Source organism: Amyelois transitella, chromosome 9 (genome assembly GCF_032362555.1).
Source record: "Amyelois transitella isolate CPQ chromosome 9, ilAmyTran1.1, whole genome shotgun sequence".
Lineage (NCBI taxonomy): Eukaryota > Metazoa > Arthropoda > Insecta > Lepidoptera > Pyralidae > Amyelois > Amyelois transitella.
In genome coordinates this window covers 10074610-10093931 of record NC_083512.1, presented here as the reverse complement: position 1 = coordinate 10093931, position 19322 = coordinate 10074610, and the positions used below count along the sequence as shown (strand labels likewise).

Below are 19322 nucleotides of genomic sequence, written 5' to 3'. Positions count from 1 at the left end.
AGACCACATTATGTCAGATGACACGAAAGCTGAAGTTGTTTTGTTAACTTCATAATAAAAAAGTAAGGTCGATCAGTTAAAAGTTAAGTCCTGTGTGGTTCCCGGCACGAAACAAAAAGAATAGTATGTAAGAATAGATGTCGCAAAAGGCGACTGAAGGATGATATATTAGGAAGAAGGCTTATAAACTTGTGATCCTTCTTTTGGCTATGGGCTAGCAACCTGTCACCATTTGAATCTCAATTCTATGATTAAACCAAACAGCTGAAGGTGACCCTTCAGTCTTTTCAAGACTGTTGGCTCTGTCTACCCCGCAAGAGATATAAACGTGATTGTATGTACATATGTATGTAGAAATTACGATGGAAACAAACGTTTCAGATAAACTATTCGAAAGCCGCCAGTACCATCAGTAAAAAAAAAAGAATAATTGTGATTTTAATTTTTTTAAATTGATACTTCGCAACGTCTATTTTAAATAAACACTTAAATTTAAATATCCATAACGTATAATAAAAAAAAAGAAAGATTTACTTGTTCTTTGTGATTACAGTTTAGACAACCCAAATAACTACACTTACGAAAGGTGAATTATATTATAATTTGTACTCGTAAATGAAGGTGACTTCAAACGTAGAATATGTAATTTTAGAGTTTTAATTTATTATTTATGTATAAAGTTGCTTTAGTTAAATAAAATATATTATACGAACCATAATTGGTGTTACTAGACATTGTTTGTGATTTCATCGCTACTTTAATTGTGATAATTAAATTTTTGTATATAGCGGTAAGTGAACTGAAAATCAGTGTAAGTAAATAAATTGGAGCATTTTAAGGAAATGCTTTGTTTTATTTTTTATATTCAAGCTTATTTTACATCTAAGATTACACGGGTCTCGTAGAAACCAATTTTTTTTTAACTTAGTTTCTTTAAAATAAGGCCCTTTTCAGATTGCTAGCCCGATCGTCTCCAAGAAGGATCCCAAGCTTAGTACTCTTACCAGGTTTAGCTGTTTGGCTTGGAGATTCAAATATGTAGTGACAGGTTGCTAGAATAAAAGAAGAATCCTAAGTATATAAGACTATCCCTTAGTCTCCTTTTACGATATCCATTGGAAATAGATGGAGTGGTCCTTTTCTTTTTTTATATTGGCGCCGGGAACCACACGGCACTAAATATTTATTAAAGAATTATTAACAGTTTTAATACTAAGGAAAATTCCTAATACCGCCATAGTATTTATTGGATGCAATAATTCAATAATCACAAATTCATTACTTCAAACCGAAATAGCTTTTACATAACAATAGGTACTATAATTAAATTTAATTAATTAATAATTTACACATCACATCTAAGTAATTACTATTTAGTTTAGAATAAACAAGTATTTTGCCTAGGTAAATGTACTATCAAACTTCCGTGATTCATCATAACGGTGAAAAGTTTGTGTACAGTTGCTATAGACACAAATGCGAAACAAAATTCGGCGGTAAATTTCTTTTTACTGCTCATTCATCGTGAATAGAATTAACTTATTGGTTAGTCAAAAGGATTTTACTTTTGATTTTCAAACCTATACTAAAATTATAAAGCTGAAGAGCTTTGTTTGTTTGTACGCGCTAATTTTAGCAACTACTGGTTCGAATTGAAAAATGATTTTTGCGTCGGATTTTATCGATAAGGCTTTAGGCTATAAAACAACACACTCCAACAATAAGAAGCAAAGAAATAATGAAAAATGTGAAAAAAAAAACGGGGTAAATTATTCATCCTTGAGGGCTTCAATGATGCCCAAAATAACTATTCCACGCGGACAAACCTGCGGGCACAGCTAGTCTTAATATAAAGAAATAAATACATACTTCTTCTCCATAAAGTTCCTCTTCTAACGTAGGTTGTCAGCGTCAGGGTAATTTTAATTTTAGAAGCCGATGCTCGGAACAGCGTGGTGGTTCTCCGGCTGAATCAGCCGCTGAAGAAGTGGAAAAAAAATAAACAATATATTTTGCGCGCGACTCCGTCCGCGTGAAGAATACTGTATGACCTTTTTATGAGTATCTCTCCGAATCTAAATTCAATAAACATAAACGTGGCCTTCAAGTCTTGGGGCAATCACCTCTGTCTACCCCCTAAGGTATAATTACGCATTACTGAAATGAAAAATAAATATAATGCATTATATTTAATTTTCATTTGCGTAATGCCCTTGGGTATGGTATAAACGAACAATAAACAAACAATCAAGGAAAGATTTTTTTCAAACTCATCCGTCCTCGCGAAATGACTACAATTACAAAGTAGATCCTTCACAATACATCCAAATCGGCTGGCTTGTCTGCTGCATAGCAACGCAAACAATGCCCTAACATTTTTTTCCCTTTTACACAAGTACGAATCAACAACCCATTGTTACCATCCACAATACGTTTTCCCCTTTAATACCGAAAATATTGGTAGAAATATCCGAACGCAATTTTCATAAAATATTTCTTACGAGACCGCTACTATTACTAATCTGTGGCCTGCCCTAAAATGCTCAGAAGTGGGTCGTACTTTTTCTCTTGAAATGCGCCACCATTTAACTTGGACCTCCGTAGGGCTCTTTTCGTGAGCAGCCTTTTCATCGGCAAGGGTCATGTGGTACTGGTCGTATGTACGTAGTTATGCCGTGTGAAAACATTCCGATATATGGAGAAAGGGTTCGCGTGGAAAAAGTGGTAAAACGTTGGTAAGCATTTATGAATAAGAAAGGAGCTATGAATGGAAACATCACTTTAAGAGTGCTTTTGTCGTTTTGTTACTACTGAGGGTAGTGCGAGTGTAAATTCATAGTTCAAGTGTGGCGTTAGGCCGTTCCCTTTTTGACCGACTTCAGAAAAGGAAGTTTTATATTTTTTTTGTAATTTAATAAAAGATGATTGTGATGCCTCTAGCACCGCTAATTCAAGTCTAGACACGGAGTTACAAAATTGATCAATTTCAGATTCTTTTCCAAATTCAAAATATATATATATATGTATATATCAAAACATCTCGACTTACATTAGTAAGTCAAGATATTTTGAATTTGGAATGTAAGTTCATTAAGTGGTGTGGTAGAACACCAAAAGAGAATTTCCCGAAATTCACACTAGAACGGGAATTCACACGACTGGAGCAACGAGTTTTTTCGTGACATACCTATTTATTTTATTTTGTCACACGTTTTAGGGTCCTAAGTATATGTTTACTCTGACTCGTAACTAACTAAAATATAAGCTATCAAACGCCGCCAACGAAGTTTAGTATAAATTCAAGTCATAACCCTTTTACGAGGCTTATTTGGGTGTAAAGGGAGTAATGCCTCGTAATGATTATATGACAGGATACTAACTAATGGATAAAGTTTTATTTGCTTGGAGTAGTTTATTTTGGAAGTTAAATTGTTTAGTTAATTTTTAAAGGCAATAACTTTGTAGGTATTCATTGTTTACCTGGTGTTATAGTTCAAGCTGAAGATGTTTGAAACTGTTCATTTGGTTACCACGTAGAATGCCATAGGAATTATGATTAAGTTGAAACTATAAATTACTTTTTAGACCACTAACAAAACAATTATATAGAAAGATAAAACTTCTTCCTCCTGGCTATAGTCCCCTTTGCATCCTCACCACTCTGGACATTTTTGGGGTATGCCTTTGACCATGGATCCTGGATTGGGTGAGTCAGGTTTTTACACAAAGCGACTCCTATCTGACCTCCGCGACCTTTGCAGGGGAACCTAACCCGTATTGGATCGATCATGGTCACACATTCAGTTGCCAGAGTATATGTAATGAGAGATGAAGCTATTCCTTGAAAATTGAAATTTGGGTGAAAAAAGTACAAAGACCCAATTAGAGTAAGTCCGCTATTGTATATATTTTTAAAGAGTCCAATGTCTGTTTTGTAATTTGTTCATTTCTTGCGAATTATAATAACAATCATTTCTACCTCGAGTAAGGTTACAATAAGTCTTAACTATCTAGAGATACATACATTTGTGTGCATATATGTTTTACCTCTCGAGGCGTCGGAATACAAATAAAGAGTTAACAAACACACAAGATCAAAACAACTAAGTTAAAAACAATCTCAGTAAGGATTTAGATTAAGTGAGCTTTATCACATTATTTCACATAATACTGGTATTAGTATAATAATATCTTATATACCTATATATTTTTTTAACCTCCAGACTTCAACCGAAAACGAAAATTAGCCTAATATGTCTTTAATGGTTTTGTAAATTTAATAAATTTACAAAACTAAAAAAATAGCCGAAAAGTTTGGCCTTAGATAATTTAAGATCTTCGTAGCCTATCAACGACGTGCTACGATTCTCGTGATACGTAGACACCTCGTAGACTGCTACGAATGAATCCTTACACCTAATTATTTAGCGTAAGTTTTTAAGATAAGATACGAGTAGGTTGAGTAGACAGTAAAGAGGTGTCAAACAAATAAACTTACATTTGCATTTATAAGTTGGGATTTTGTTTTGTATAAATTGTACTGTATCTCTTTCTAATATAATTAAAGGTGTTATTTCTCTAAAATAATGAAGTAGATTTGTCTTTTAATATTAACATATGTATGTTTTTCTTAATTTAAAATCATCAATTTTAACTGAGACATTTGGAAAAGAGTAATTTTTACATTACCGTGGATGGATTCGAATCAGAGCTCTTTTGGAACAGGCACGCGTTTCTTATTCGGATAACTTAACTACTTGACCACTGACATTCAGCATTACCGAACCTTATCGATTCGGCCACCGGCGCTCCGACCACGTAACACTTTGAGATCGTTCTGTATAACCTACATAATCACATCTATATCCCATGCGGGGTAGACAGAGCCAACAGTCTTGAAAAGACTGACAGGCCACGTTCAGCTGTTTGGCTTAATGATAGAATTGAGATTCAAATAGTGAGAGGTAGCTAGCCCATCGCCTAAAAAAAAAAGAATCGCAAGTTTACAAGTCTATCCCTTAGTCGACTTTTACGACATCCATAGGAAAAAGATGGAGTGGTCCTATCCTTTTTGTATTGGTGCCGGGAACCACACGGCACTGACCTAAATAATAATAATTTCATTATTAACTTCTATTTCTTAATAACATTTGAATTGTTTCTTGTAATTATAATTAAACAAGCGCCTAATTAAACTTACCTCCTTAAACCCTGTATGTTACAAGTTTATGCAAAGTAAATTGGTAGCAATGAATATTAAACATTTGGGCTACGACTTAAATTTACTAATGAATAGGCTTTAATTTCTAAAAAAAGACTTCTGAAAACAGAAGTTTATAGCAAAGGAATTTGTCTTAATTATTTCCTTATTAATTATATGTAGGAGGCATTGTTAACCTTTACACAAATATCGTACTTAATACCCACCTCTTACCTTACTAGCTACGCCTCGGGCCTTCGCTTCCGTGAGAATTTCAGAATAAAAGTACATATTATATTCTTACAGGTTATATTCTACCTGTGTACCAAATTTCATTAAAATGCCCTATTCTTTTTTTTGTACTGGTGCCGGGAACCACACGGCACAAAAATTAATCTTATCTACAATTCACATTTTTTTCTAAATGAACCTCAAAACGCCACGAACCGGCCTAATAACGTTCAGAAATCCCACATTTCGCTTCATTTGTAAAGGAATATTTACGAAGAGCGCAGATACTCGTAATTTTGCGAATATTTCAAAGGCTCTTTTAGATCATTAGGCTAATTCAATTGTGTCCTGCCTATTTACTGCATGGCCAGAGCCTCATTAATTTTGCATGGAATAATGTAAAGCCGTGTACCCACTGGTAAATAAGATAGACACGCTATATTATCTGTATCACGCTGGATCTCGTTAAATACGTCTTTAAGTACGTAATCGGCTGTGTAGTTTATACGTAGGTATTTGTTTATATTAAGGATAGGTTTATAGTATAAATGGAATAGTAAGTATGTTTATTATACATTATTATTATCGCTCACACAAAGGTTCTCTACTTAACCCAATGGTAGACTGTTAGATAATGCTACTAGCATTAAGTCCGCCTATTGTACTGTACAAATTGTAATTGTTACAATAAAAAATAAATAAATAAATATCGTCATGGCGAGGATTATATATATAATTATGTTTAATTTTACATGAAGAAAAGGCAGATGTTCCCGCTCCTACCTCCATAGACACACGCGACGTCGCTTTTATCGCGCGAAAAACTATCGCTGTTTCGCTTTTTATAGTAACGTGAAACGAGAAATTGATAGTTTAATAGAAAATGGCGTCGTGTGCGCATTGATACCCGTAGCATAATATACCCCCGGGCAGGAGCTGTTAAGTCATTTCATCTGATAGAATAATCCGGATAGGACCATAAGATTCGAACTCGCTTACCTGACATTCGCCGATGCTTTGATTCATATTTTTATATATTTACTAGAGGCCGCCCGCGACTTCGTCCGCATGGAAACCCTATCAATCCCGCGGGAACTCTGGGACAAAAAGTAGCCTATGTGTTATTCTTGGTCTTCAGCTACCTACATACCAAATTTCATGGTAATCGGTTCAGTAGTTTTTGCGTGAAAGAGTAACAAACATCCATACATCCATGCAAACTTTCGCCTTTATAATAGTAGTAGGATAGTAAAATAAAATCTTTGGACAGATAAAATAGAGGACACCATATTGATAACAGTTTACTTTTACATATATGTATGTAGACAAAAACTCACACAATTTATGAAACTTGCATTGAATAATTTTGTACTAGATACTAGAAATAATATTTATAGCTCAGCAATGGATTGACAGCTTTACAAGCAGATAGTTAGCTAAAGTAAAATAAAATTGAGCCAGGCCCAGTTATGAGTCTAGTGATAAATAAATAATTATGAAACATATTTTGAAACATAAATTAAGAATGATGATAAGTACAGTAAACTTACTTTTTAACTGTTAATTTGAGAAAATTATTAACTGGTTACGTTGACATTGTGCAAATTGTTGTTGTTGAACATACAAACATACATATAATCCCGTATATATCCCTTGCGGGGTAGACAGAGCCAACAGTCTTGAAAATACTGATAGGCCACGTTCATCTGTTTGGCTTGCTGATAGAATTGAGATTCACACAGTGACAGGTTGCTAGTCCATCGCCTAAAAGAATCCCAAGTTTATAACGGAACGAGATGGCCACTCCTATACTTTTTCAATTGGTCCCGGAAACCACACGGCATAAGGAAAAATTATTATTATAGGTTAAAATTACAAATTGTAACACAAAAACGACAATGCCATAGAAAGCATTAAGAAAATAAGTCAGTGTTAGGTTTTAAATACTTAAATACATTAATAACATGAGAGTTTGAGTGAAGAGTTGTGTAAGCTGCGCTGTGTGTTTTGAGTTCTTACTCGGAATTGGGGAAAAGATACACCTACAATTATGTAATTGAGTAAATGTTCCTTAGAATCAGATTGCGGAAGGCATTGTACGATCGCGTTCATATCTGCAGTCATAGTTTTAAAATTCTTACGGGTTAAAATAGCGTGCACTGTGGTTCCAATAGATACACACACACATGCATATTTAAAAAGAATAAATATTTCATCAAATGAATACGGTCTTTAAAACCAATGATTACTAAGAAAAACAGTTTATTATTCTATGACATATAACATAACAAAACAGAAAGAGACGGTAATCAACGATGGCCGAACTGGGCCCGATAATTGTCGATCGAGATATCGTCGTCTCTCATTATTTGCATAAGATTTGCCTATAGATGGAAGCCTGCGACTGCCAGACTTATGACATTTCAATAAGGTTGAAAGTTTATCTGCACACGACCCTAACGTAGGTAGTGGTTCCTTTGAAAGTTATTGGGTAGCAATTTTATTACTTGTGTGAGCAAGTGAGATCTAAGATATATTAGATAATCTCGCTTGCTCACACTCGCTTGTTCTAGTTACTAGCGTTACTTGGATTTCGAAGTTATTCAAGGAATTTTTTTTCCTATTAAAAAAAAATTGTGTTACTGACAATTTTTAATGTTTCAAGGTGCCATTTGAACTAAGTAACTGACTGACTAACTAACTGATATCTAAGAATTACAAACACGGAAAGTTGTCTTCAAACACGGAAATCAGCAAGAAATATTAAACAAGAGGGAGAAAATAAAACATTCAATAATTAAAATTAGTAAATTTTATTGAAACAGTTTACCTATAGTTTTGTTTACATGTTGATGATTATATAAAGCTATACATACAGCATATTACACTAATTGTATCATCTACTTATCTCCTGTTATTAAGGTTACAGCTTAATTATTCGTTTTCATAAAGAAAAGATATTGAAGCTGTCCTTAAATACTATCTAAGTAATTAGTAGTTGTAATATAAACTGGCAGAACCTTTCACGCACTATATGGACTCGATGCACAGGGCACAAATGATATTGTTGGCATATCATCAATCGGATAAATATACCGCACAGTTGGTAACATGGTTTCTTCCAGCACTTGCACATAATGAGCAGCTATAGCGCGTCCTGCTATCTACACCTGGGGGGCAATCGCGGTATTTTACAAAGGTTTAATCGTTTAGCGTAACGTTTTTGGTTTTAGTTTAGCTTCGGTTTAGTTTTAGTTTTTACGTTACCAAAAATGGTATCGCGCTAGCAGTTGAATCGTTGACGTTACCGAAACGTTTCCGCAGAAAAGACGAACGTGAGACGTTTAGGGCTTTCATGAGTATTTACAAAATACTATGTGTTACTTTTGTAATCGATGATTGATTATAGAAATAGCGATGTTGGCAGCACTATTTCTTACGATAATATGTCAATGACGTGACGTGCAAATGTCAATAAAAAAAAACAACCTATCTTCTGCAATGATTGTTCGTTCGCGCCGGCAGTTGAACTTGAAACCAACTTGAAACGGGGTAAGTATTATATATTTCTGCACTTGTATTTAGTTGCAAATAAAGTATTTTATGTTCCTATTGTGGGCTTGCTATGAAAAGTCATTGATTGTGATTTTTTACCAATATTTTTAGTCTAAAATGGATGCCACAAGGCGCAGAACTTCTACAATTAGGCAATTGGAATTGCTGCTGGAGTTTGCCGAGGAAAATATAGATTTAGCCCTTGGCAGACTCCGGAGCAAGGAGGCGCGAGCATTATCAAAGAGGCTGTGGGAGCAATGCTCTACCAACCTTAATGCAGAAGGACCTGCTAGGCTTCCCAAGGAGTGGGTTAAAGTGAGTACCTATTATTCTAATTGATATCAGTGCAGGTTGGCAAACTAAACATACCGTCAAAGACATATTTATAATACCATGGTACTATGCATAACCAGTTACAATTATGCAAATCTGATTTCAGGTATGGAACGATATGAAATGTCGTGTACGACACAAATTAACAACGATAAACGTGTCCCAACAGGGCACTGGTGGGGGGCCCAATGCACAAATAGTGCTAACACCCCTAGAAGAGAGGGTGGCCAACATCATAGGGCGTGATATTGGTCCTATGCCCAATATTGCATTGAACCCACTTCAGGTATGCCAATTTCACTTTAACAGGAGTTTGTTTGTGCTATAATTCCTTACACCTTCTGCTTTAAACACAAATATTTATTTTTGTTTATTATAATGTCTTATCTGCACTAACCATAGCACATGGTCATATTTTTTTTTTGCTTGTTAATTTTTTTTGGTTTTGCTTAGCTTGAGCATGTGCCACCTGACGAGTTGGAGATTGAAGAGGTGGACGGGGAGCAGTCTGGGTGAGTTAGTTATTAAGAAACTGAAAGTCTGAATTGAAACTGATGTTCCTTGAAATTTTGACTTCTCACAATGTAAAAAAAAAAAATACTTTAAAATAAAATACAAATATAAAATACTTTTCTAGGAGTTTCGTCAAGTAGTCACGGTTTCAGTTTCTGGATAGCTGTCCCTTACAGCTTTTTACATTTGCATTGACATTCTTCATTTAACTCTACTCTACCTATAGTGATAGATATTATAATTATTGACATACATTGGCCATATTCATTAACAGGGTGGGCAGAGCACTAGCGACCAATGCATGAAGTGGCCTATGGTCATTACCGTCTGCTCACCTTCCCTGATTATTATTTATGCGAAAAAAAAAAATATATATCTGTTATTCATTTTTACTGTAGCTATGTGCAAAGGTGCTGATATGATACAAATTTAATTTTCAATATTTAAGAAGGCACTCTAGTAAATAACAATGTTTTTATATTGGTTGATTCGTGGTTTGAAAGGGCAAATGATTGCATTGAAACCTAGGCAGGCGTAGGGTAGGAGGCCTGCCTCGCACCTTCCGCTTTCAATATTTAAGAAGGCACTCTAGTAAATAAAAATGTTTTTATATTGGTTGATTCGTGGTTTGAAAGGGCAAATGATTGCATTGAAACCTAGGCAGGCGTAGGGTAGGAGGCCTGCCTCGCACCTTCCGCATTGAAAAGCGCTTGTGACTGCTACATGCTTGGTTGGAACTTAAATTATTGCATAATTTGCCAGATATGATTAAGTATTAATATTACAGAAATGAAGTCAATGTTGTACTTTCGCCTCCGCGTTTATCGCGCGCGCCATCCGACCTCGAGACCCCTCCGCCAATCCGGCGGCGGATGCAGTCGCCAGTGCGGTCGACTCCGCCGCCAGAGCCTGCGCCTGAGCTGCCACCAGCACCGCCAGAAGTGCCGCGGCGACGGCGACAGAGGGCTAGGGCGGACTCTAGAGTTAATTTAGCGCAGAGTAAGTAGCTAACTAAATAGAACCAAGAACTTGCCTACATCCCATTTGTAGTTGGAGACGATTAAAGGCAAATTTTGATCTTGGCGCTAGCGTTTTGCGCTATCAGTTTCATTGCATGATAGATAACAGATATTAAGTTGGGCGAACCACTGTATAGCCACATTGAATTGTTTATTTTACTAATGTCTCATTTCTTATTTTGTCCACAGCAAGATCAAGTGCCCTGGATGAGAGTCGAAGGACAATGATGCGTATTGAGGAGCTACGTGCCGGCACGGATAGTATGCTTGCCAAGACTGCGCTCCTGCAAGCCGAAGCTGCCAAAGCGCAGGCTGAGGCAGCCAAAATAAGCGCTGAGGCAGCCAAAATAAGCGCTGAGGCCCATATGCTTGTAGCGCAGTCCGTGAGCAGCCTGGTGCCGGCATGTCGCCAGTATTTAATGGGCCTAGCCAGGACGCGGATGAGAACGGTTGGTTTTTTTTTCAAGTTGAAGACATTAAGCTTAATTTGAGCACATTAATAGCTAAATGCATGAAAGAATGCTGCCCACCCCGTACGAAATGTATGTATGTAATGATGTAGTTGCTGCACTTAGTAAGTGATATATAGTTAGAATTCGGAAATCAGCGAAATCAAATTTAAAATTAATTACTAGTCCAGTGTCAGTACTGAATGAGAATACAGTACAACATATGGTAATGGTTAAGCAAGGTGATAAAGAAGCCATCCATTGTAGACTTTTTTTTTTCAGCTATCATCTGAAGATTAGTAAGACGGTGGAGTACCATTGACTCAGCTGCTGTGGCGCATATATGCGCCATCACCCTAATCTGCTGTGGCGCACATGTGCGCTAACTGTCCGACTCTATTTTAAGATTAAAATACATATCGTTATGGTTTAAAATTGTTTAATTTACATTCCAAACATACTCAGCAACCACTAAAAAAAACCACTAAATCACTAGCGTGGAAGAATATGTCTTTGGCGCCACAGCTGGTTGACTAGACGATGACGGCGCTCACGACCGGCACGCAGGGCGCGCGCGACCGACGCCGGGTCCTCCGGCGCGGGCGGGGCGCGGGGCGACGCGCCCTCGGTGAGCTGGCGCTCGCGGCGTGCCTCCTCCTCGGTCAGTGGCTCGTACTCGATGCCGCCAGCGTGGGCGATGTTATGGAGTACGCAGCAGGCGTTGGTTATTCTCGCTGCTTTCTCCGGCGAGTAATGACGCCGGCGGTCAGCCAGAAGACATCTGCGAATTTTTGTTATTTTTATTTAATTTAATACATTCTCGTCCCTGGTTATTGTGAACTGTAAATGACTTACAACCTGCCACCACAAACCAATATTTTGTTGAACCTGTGACCCTTTAAACTAAGTTTAAAGTGGCAAGTTATTGGCCTAAATGACACTATAAGTAGCTTAATGCATGACGTGCCCTATGTTCATTAGTGCCCTGCCCACCCTAGGCACAAAAAAAATATTCTAGTATTATGTACAAAATGAAAATAAAAAATATTGCATTCTATTTATTCAGTTATTATCGAGGAATTATTATTCCAAGTTTTATACTTATTCAGAGAACAATATTAGAGGTGATAGGTAGGTTTTATCTACCTAAAGCGAGCCTTTAACACTCCTATGCATCGCTCAACACAACAGCGTCCAGACACATGAAGACTGGTGTAGTGAGCTTCTGGAGACCCTGGCAAGGCGTTCTCAATGGGTGTCATCAGAGTGGCCCTGAGAGGATACCCAGAATCTCCTGCAACATAACAATTTATATTGTAGGTAAATAATACGTTGTATAGGTATAATTATTATTAATAGCTTTGTGTATGTGCACAATTAAAATAGGTAAATTTAATTAATTGTTATTATTATTTAATTTATTTACCTAAAAAGTAAATGTCTTCTTCCTCCTCATATAATCTTTCCATTAAACCTTTTAATGGGTGGTTTTCCCAAATTTTGCTATCATGTGTAGCCCCTGGGTAACTCGGGTCTACACTCATGATCATCAGATCAGCGTCACATAACTGTAAAATTAAAACAATTAATTGAAATGACATCTACCTGACTAAGGTTGAGTGGACTTATTTTTAGAACTTGCAATAGGTCTTTCTTTCCTTGTTCCACCAGAGTATATATATTATGAAGCTTGTTATAGATGTAATGTACACTACTCTCATAATGAGAGTAGACCCATGCCCCTGCAGTGGGGCACTAAAGGGTTGTGATATGTACATTCTATGTTCCTCTATAGCGGGTTGGTTAAAATTCCTTAACCAATCTATTCATACCTATAAATTAGACAGCGTGTTAGCTATAATCTTTACGGTTTTCATTAATTTGTTTCTTAGGTAGGTACATATGCTTTATTGAAAGTACTTACTATCAAAACATTTAGAGAATGATACCCCTTCCTGTTAAAATACCGCTCCTCGTGTTCGTGGGGTGTCACAATTGCCACATGGGTTCCATCCACACAGCCTAGAACCCCGGGCAGTCTTGTAGATCTATAAAATCTAAAATAAGTAGGTAAGTATAAATAAAAACATTGAGTACTAAACCATTAAGCAATGATGACTAAAAATTAGTTTCTCACTTTCTTTTCACTTTCTCCCTCTCATGGCGACTTAATGGAAATTTCACATATTTGTGAAATATTTCAGGCCTATTTAGTGCCACTGTCACCTCCTCGAGGGCCTTGCTGACGCTGGCTTGGGATGCAGGGTGAAATTTGCTGTCTCCCACTGGTGTCTGGTACGAGCCAGTCGCGTAAAATGACAAGGCTATTAAAATCTGTAACATATCATTATAATAATAAATGTGCCATACTATTCCATTAACTATCTGACCCTTGAACTAAACAAAGGTATGAATCAGAAAATTTGGTAGTGCTTACCTTTGTCTCCACATCGAGCCCATCTGTCCGTAAAGGGGTGGAAATATAGGGTTCTATTTCGGTGACCAATTTAGAATATTGGTCTGTAGAGAGTCGATATCTCTTTCGGAATTGTGCTTCCGACACATTTAAAATTTCTTGCCGTAGAGCTGCATTAGCTCTACGGCTGGATGCTCGCGCTTCAGCCACATCGGCCTCGTGGGAAGCTTCCAACACGTCTAAATATACTCCCAGCATTTTATTTGTAACAAAATTAATTAAATAATTTTGTACTTTCAACCACTACGTGCCACTGCCGCGTCGAAAAAGTTACTCTGAACCAAAAAATTCAAAATCGTTCGTTTGACAGCGGTTAAGCGCGCCTAACGAAACGTTCTAGGTTTTGTTTAGGATAAAACCGCTGTCAAAAAATAGCGCGATGCCATTTCTTCGGTCGAACCAAATGTCAAACGTTCCATGAACGTATCTTCCAAACCAAAGTTGAACCGTTTCCGTTCGACAATTAGCGCGATACGAAATATGCATAACGTAACGTATTTGGTTGTAGTTTTGTTTTGGTTAATACGTTAAATTTACCGCGATTGGCCCCCTGTTCCCCAGGTCCAGCAGCACTCATCCAGCCCCACATATTTACAGATATGTGTCCAGACTCCATATTTGGCACAATATTTTTTTCTTCATACCGAGTTGCATTTCTTCGCCATAAATGAAGCCTACCGTGTAGTGATGACATAAACGAACTTTTCGTCCGTAAATATCGCTTCTTTCCAGGCAAAATCCAAATACTGCCCAGCAAATTCTAAACGTCTTTGCTTATTTATTTCGGATAAATACGGCTTTCTTGCTGGCTGTCTGTGGTGTAGTCCCTCACGATGCAAACTCGACGAACAGTAACCACTAATGTGTCGAACTGTTCCGCAAATATTCTGGTCGGTATGAAGCCATTATTTTCGTACTGTTCCACCATGGATCTCCGCTGTGTGGCTGTCGCTGTGTTGATTATTAGCGGACGACGGTCGCTGCGCGGTCGACTTTTTACACTACCCTCTTCTTGATGGCGCGTTACCCAACGTTTCACCGCTTGTTGTTTATTGTGTTATTTGTGTGAATGTGTGAGTGGTAGCAGCGGTGCAAGCTATAAAGTTTTGCGAACTATGACTGCAATTATGAACGCGACCGTACATCTCTTTGTTCATATCTTCTTTATGCGAATTCCATTTCAACTAATATTATATGTAAATGTTAGTAATTGCAGTAGATAAGGACCACTCCATCTCGTCGTAAATGATGACTAAGAGATAAGCTACATATAACTTGTGATTCTTCTTAAATGCGACGGGCTTGCAACCTGTCATTTAGCCAACAACAGCTAAACATGGTTTTTAGTCTTTTCAAGACTGTTGGTTCTGTCTACCCCGCAATGGATATAAACGTGGTATATGATATGTATATGTTTGTGTGTTCTATTATTTTTGCCCCTTTTTTGAAGTAGGATAAAGTATTAATCTCAATTCTATCAATAAGCCAAACAGCTGAACGTGGCCTTTCACACTTTTCAAGATAGTTGCTCTGTCTACCTCGCAAGGGATATAGACGTGATGATATATATGTATAAAGTATAGAAACCAGTCACATAGGCCGTCCTAGCTCCCTAAGGAACTCATTTGTCAAGGAAACTACTTTGTGCTATTTGTTTCGAAAAGACATGAGTAAAATACAATATCGCAGTAAGACCTTAGACATTTTTCTTGGAATCGAATCATGTAACTAGGGAAAATGTTATGTTTTATGTTTCATATCGAGCTAAGGCGATGTTTTTCTGTTAGGGGTACTAATTTTTCATTTGTGAACTTGTTTTCAACAAACTTGGAAGCTCTTGTAATTTTTAATTTGGATGTCATATAAAGCGACTGGACGTATAAACTTATCCCTTAGTCGCCTTTTACGACATCCATGAGAAAGACATGAAGAGGTTCTATTCTAAGATAATACTGATATACAGATAAATGAGGAAAATAAAGATTTAAATTTCACCAAATCACACAAAAACAATTTTAAATAAGCATTTATTGATTCCATAAAACTACACGACACATAAAAGATATAGTCCAAAGTATTACATTGCCATGTGGTTCCCGGCACCAATACAAAAAAGAATAGGACCACTCCATCTCTTTCCCATGGATGTCGTAAAAGGTGACTAAGAGATAGGCTTACCAACTTGGCATTCTTTTTTATGCGATGGGCTAGCAACCTGTCAATATTTAAATCTCAATTCTATCATTAAGCCAAATAGCTGAACGTGGCCATTCAGTCTTTTTAAGACTGTTGGCTCTGTCTACCTCGCAAGGGATATAGACGTGACCATATTTATGTATGTATGTATGTATGTATTACATTGAATCACTTCGCCATTTTCCCGTCAATAATTCACCAGATTCTTTCAAGTGCGTAATACCTCTCAGTTAACCCTCCGCTGGCCTCGTATGGTTCAAATCGACCACTAAGCGACCGCATTTAGCCTGCTTGTTCACTTGATTTCAAACACAATTGAGGTATAACAGTACATATATATCATGCATTAGAATGAACGTGGAATTCGAAATATAATGTCTTTTGAAGTAGTGCGGAATGTTAGTGATGGTTTTGACAACATCTGTCAGTCACCAGTGGTCTGAGATATTGTTTTCATAGCAATAGGGTATATAAAAGAATTAATCTTATATATATAATTCTCGTGTCACAATGTTCGTTCCCGTACTCCTCCGAAACGGCTTGATTCTTATGAAATTTTGTGAGCATATTGAGTAGGTTTGAGAATTTAATACCCCTTAGTAATAAGGGTTGGCCACCCTTAACATTTTTTTTATACTAGAAATTACTTTAGAATTATTTACATATATAGCAAAACAACGTTTGCTGGGACAGCTAATATTGAAAATATATTCGGAACAGATTACACAGATTAAGTTAGCCTCAAAGTAAGTTCGAGACTTGTGTTACAAGATACTAACCCAACGATACTATAAGTTTCTGCCCCGCAAGGGATTTAGACGTGATTATATGTATGTACACTTAAAGTAAGAAACAATTCAATTAAAGCTTTGCTTTTTCATCTTGCTGCTCGATTCAGTTTTTTTTTTGAGAGCTTTACAACTATACTAGACAACGACCCGTTATTTCTTTGGTTTCGAGTACAGTATAGCATTTATCTGCCATTGTTAAAACATAACCTTCAAAACACAATCCGAAATCACACAAAAATAGAACACAAAAAAATCTGCAAAAGTGGACGTTTTGTCGCAACATGTCCAAAAAACCGTTACATTCTGCATTCGAATTTTACTGTAAATGAGCCATAACACTGACCACCTCATTAATCTGCCCCTAAACCCAGAAGCGAGCCGAAAAAAAGAGTAAAGTGCAGCGCACATTAAATTGGCGCAAAGCGGATTGCCCGGCATAAATTGTAGAGAGTTACAGATAAATCAACGCATAATAAAAAAATATATATATAAAAATCACAACACGGTTGCAATTTACTATTTCGATAGAAAGCAGAAATATTTTTTTTTAACAAATAAAAATATAACTAAAAATATTTTTTTTTTGAACAAGAACATAAAAATATTTTTTAAGATTGATAAATAATTATACAAATTTATTTTGATAATTGTAATAGAAAAGAGATTATTAATGTTATAAAACAAAATAAAAGGTATTAAAACAAATTCAAGCTTTTGTTTGCAATATTGAATAAAAAATGAACAGTACTTAAGCTCAACGTAAAATGAAGGGTATTCTTCTACATTCTAAATATTTTGTGTCCTTGGTTTATTAGTGCTCTAATTTGATTTTATGTCCGGCCCCTGCGGCCTGTGACTGGAAAACTAAACATATGAAGTGAACAAACACCACTCATTTAGATTGAGTGTTCTGTTTTTATCTCTCCAGCTGACAAACATTCTACGTTTTAAAAGTTTTATTATTTTTCTGTTCATTTATATTTTTGTATAGTTTCAACTTTCCGGAGACATTACTCTTATATAGGAATTTCACAATCTATTCAAATGGCACAAAGCAATGACTAATTTATCTCCTTTTTAGGTAAGTCTTGGTTAAGAACTATTTACCCTTGTTTATACAATAGAAATAAGAATTAATGAAATGCTAAAATTAACCTTAGGTTTCATTACAAATTTCTAATTGATCAAACAAATCATTTCAATGAATGTAATAAAAGTAAATTTAATAGAAAGACATATATGTTTATAGAATGCACAAAAACCTTTGGAAACATTAGAAGCAGTTCGAAATTTAATCAGAGTGATACCAATTTATCTCATCACTCAAATAAAAACACATAGATCTGAATAAAAATAACAACATCATACTAACATTGTTGAATAGCGTATGATAAATCTTTGCTCTATCTTTTCCTTATTCACCGCCTGGCAAACAATTTAAAATAGTCCAACTACATACCACAAACTGATTTTACAACCAGAAAAGTTGAGTCATAGCACGGGGACTACTTCAAAATCTAGTTATAACTTCACAAAGTAGTGAACTCGGCGGATTTGCATTTCAACTGGTAGCCAAAGTGAAGATTCCGGTAAAAAGTCCACATTACCATGTATATATATATATAAAAATGTATAAAACCTAGTTATAAAATAATCTTAAGGCTCACCTTTGTAAAGAGGAAAATAAACGTATTTTATTATTATTATTATATAGGTACATTGAGATTCTGGTTTCAGAGCACGATGTTATAGATTTGATACAAAAATGGGACGGTTTTTTAGCGCTAAATTTGGGTAAGTACTTCTAACTGTTTTCCAACTAAATTTAAGTAGGACTGTGCCCGCAACTTCGTCCGCGTGGAATAGTTATTGAAGCTTTCAAGGATGAATAATTTTCCCCGTTTTTTTTTCACATTTTCCATTATTTCTTCGCTCCTTATAGTTGCAGCGTGATGTTATATAGCCTTAAGCCTTCCTTGATAAATGGTCTATTCAACACAATTATAATTTTTTAATTCGAACCAGCAGTTCCTGGAATTAGCGCCTTCAAACAAACAAACAAACTCTTCAGCTTTATAATATTAGTATAGATAATAAATACTTACAAAGACAAAAATCATTATCTCGGTTAGGTTTTCTTCTTCTTCTTTCTCCAGGTGTTAATCCCGATAATATTTAATGTTGGAATTTGCCTATTTCCTTAGACGCCTTTTTACCGGCATCCACGAGACACAGATGGTTATGGTCTTATTACAAATGCGGGACGGACGAACGGGTCGGTGGAAAATCGTCTTTTTAATATAAATCTGACTTATCCAATCCAACCATCTAGCAAAGCACGCGCGACGCTGTCTTGTTCACGCGGTAAACTATATAGCTGTCCCGTTTCACATCATAATAAGAAATGAAACGGCGACAGTTTTTCGCGCAGTTGAAACGACGTCATACGGGGCAGGGTCTTAGGCACACCTTGGACTCTTCTCCAGATGGGTGAGAACGCAACCAAGACAAATTATAATAACCAAACTACAGGTATGATGAGTATTGGAGATTTTGGCT

General features: G+C 36.3%; 2 protein-coding genes across 2 annotated transcripts; one reads left to right on the top strand and one right to left on the bottom strand.

The window, feature by feature from the left end:
• The first annotated feature begins 8616 nt into the window (after positions 1-8616).
• Positions 8617-12696, top strand: LOC132902111 (nuclear apoptosis-inducing factor 1-like). Its single transcript, XM_060945950.1, has 7 exons — positions 8617-8983; positions 9098-9301; positions 9426-9605; positions 9773-9831; positions 10620-10831; positions 11041-11300; positions 11583-12696. Exons 2-7 carry the CDS (start codon positions 9104-9106, stop codon positions 11598-11600), a joined length of 927 nt encoding a protein of 308 aa, XP_060801933.1. The 5' UTR covers positions 8617-8983; positions 9098-9103; the 3' UTR covers positions 11601-12696.
• On the bottom strand, positions 11793-13974 carry LOC132902106 (putative nuclease HARBI1). Its single transcript, XM_060945936.1, has 6 exons — positions 13738-13974; positions 13438-13634; positions 13225-13357; positions 12727-12868; positions 12447-12594; positions 11793-12081 (listed from the first exon to the last, which is right to left on the bottom strand). The coding sequence occupies exons 1-6, from the start codon at positions 13972-13974 to the stop codon at positions 11793-11795; spliced, it is 1146 nt and encodes a 381-aa protein (XP_060801919.1).
• Positions 13975-19322: the final 5348 nt, after the last annotated feature.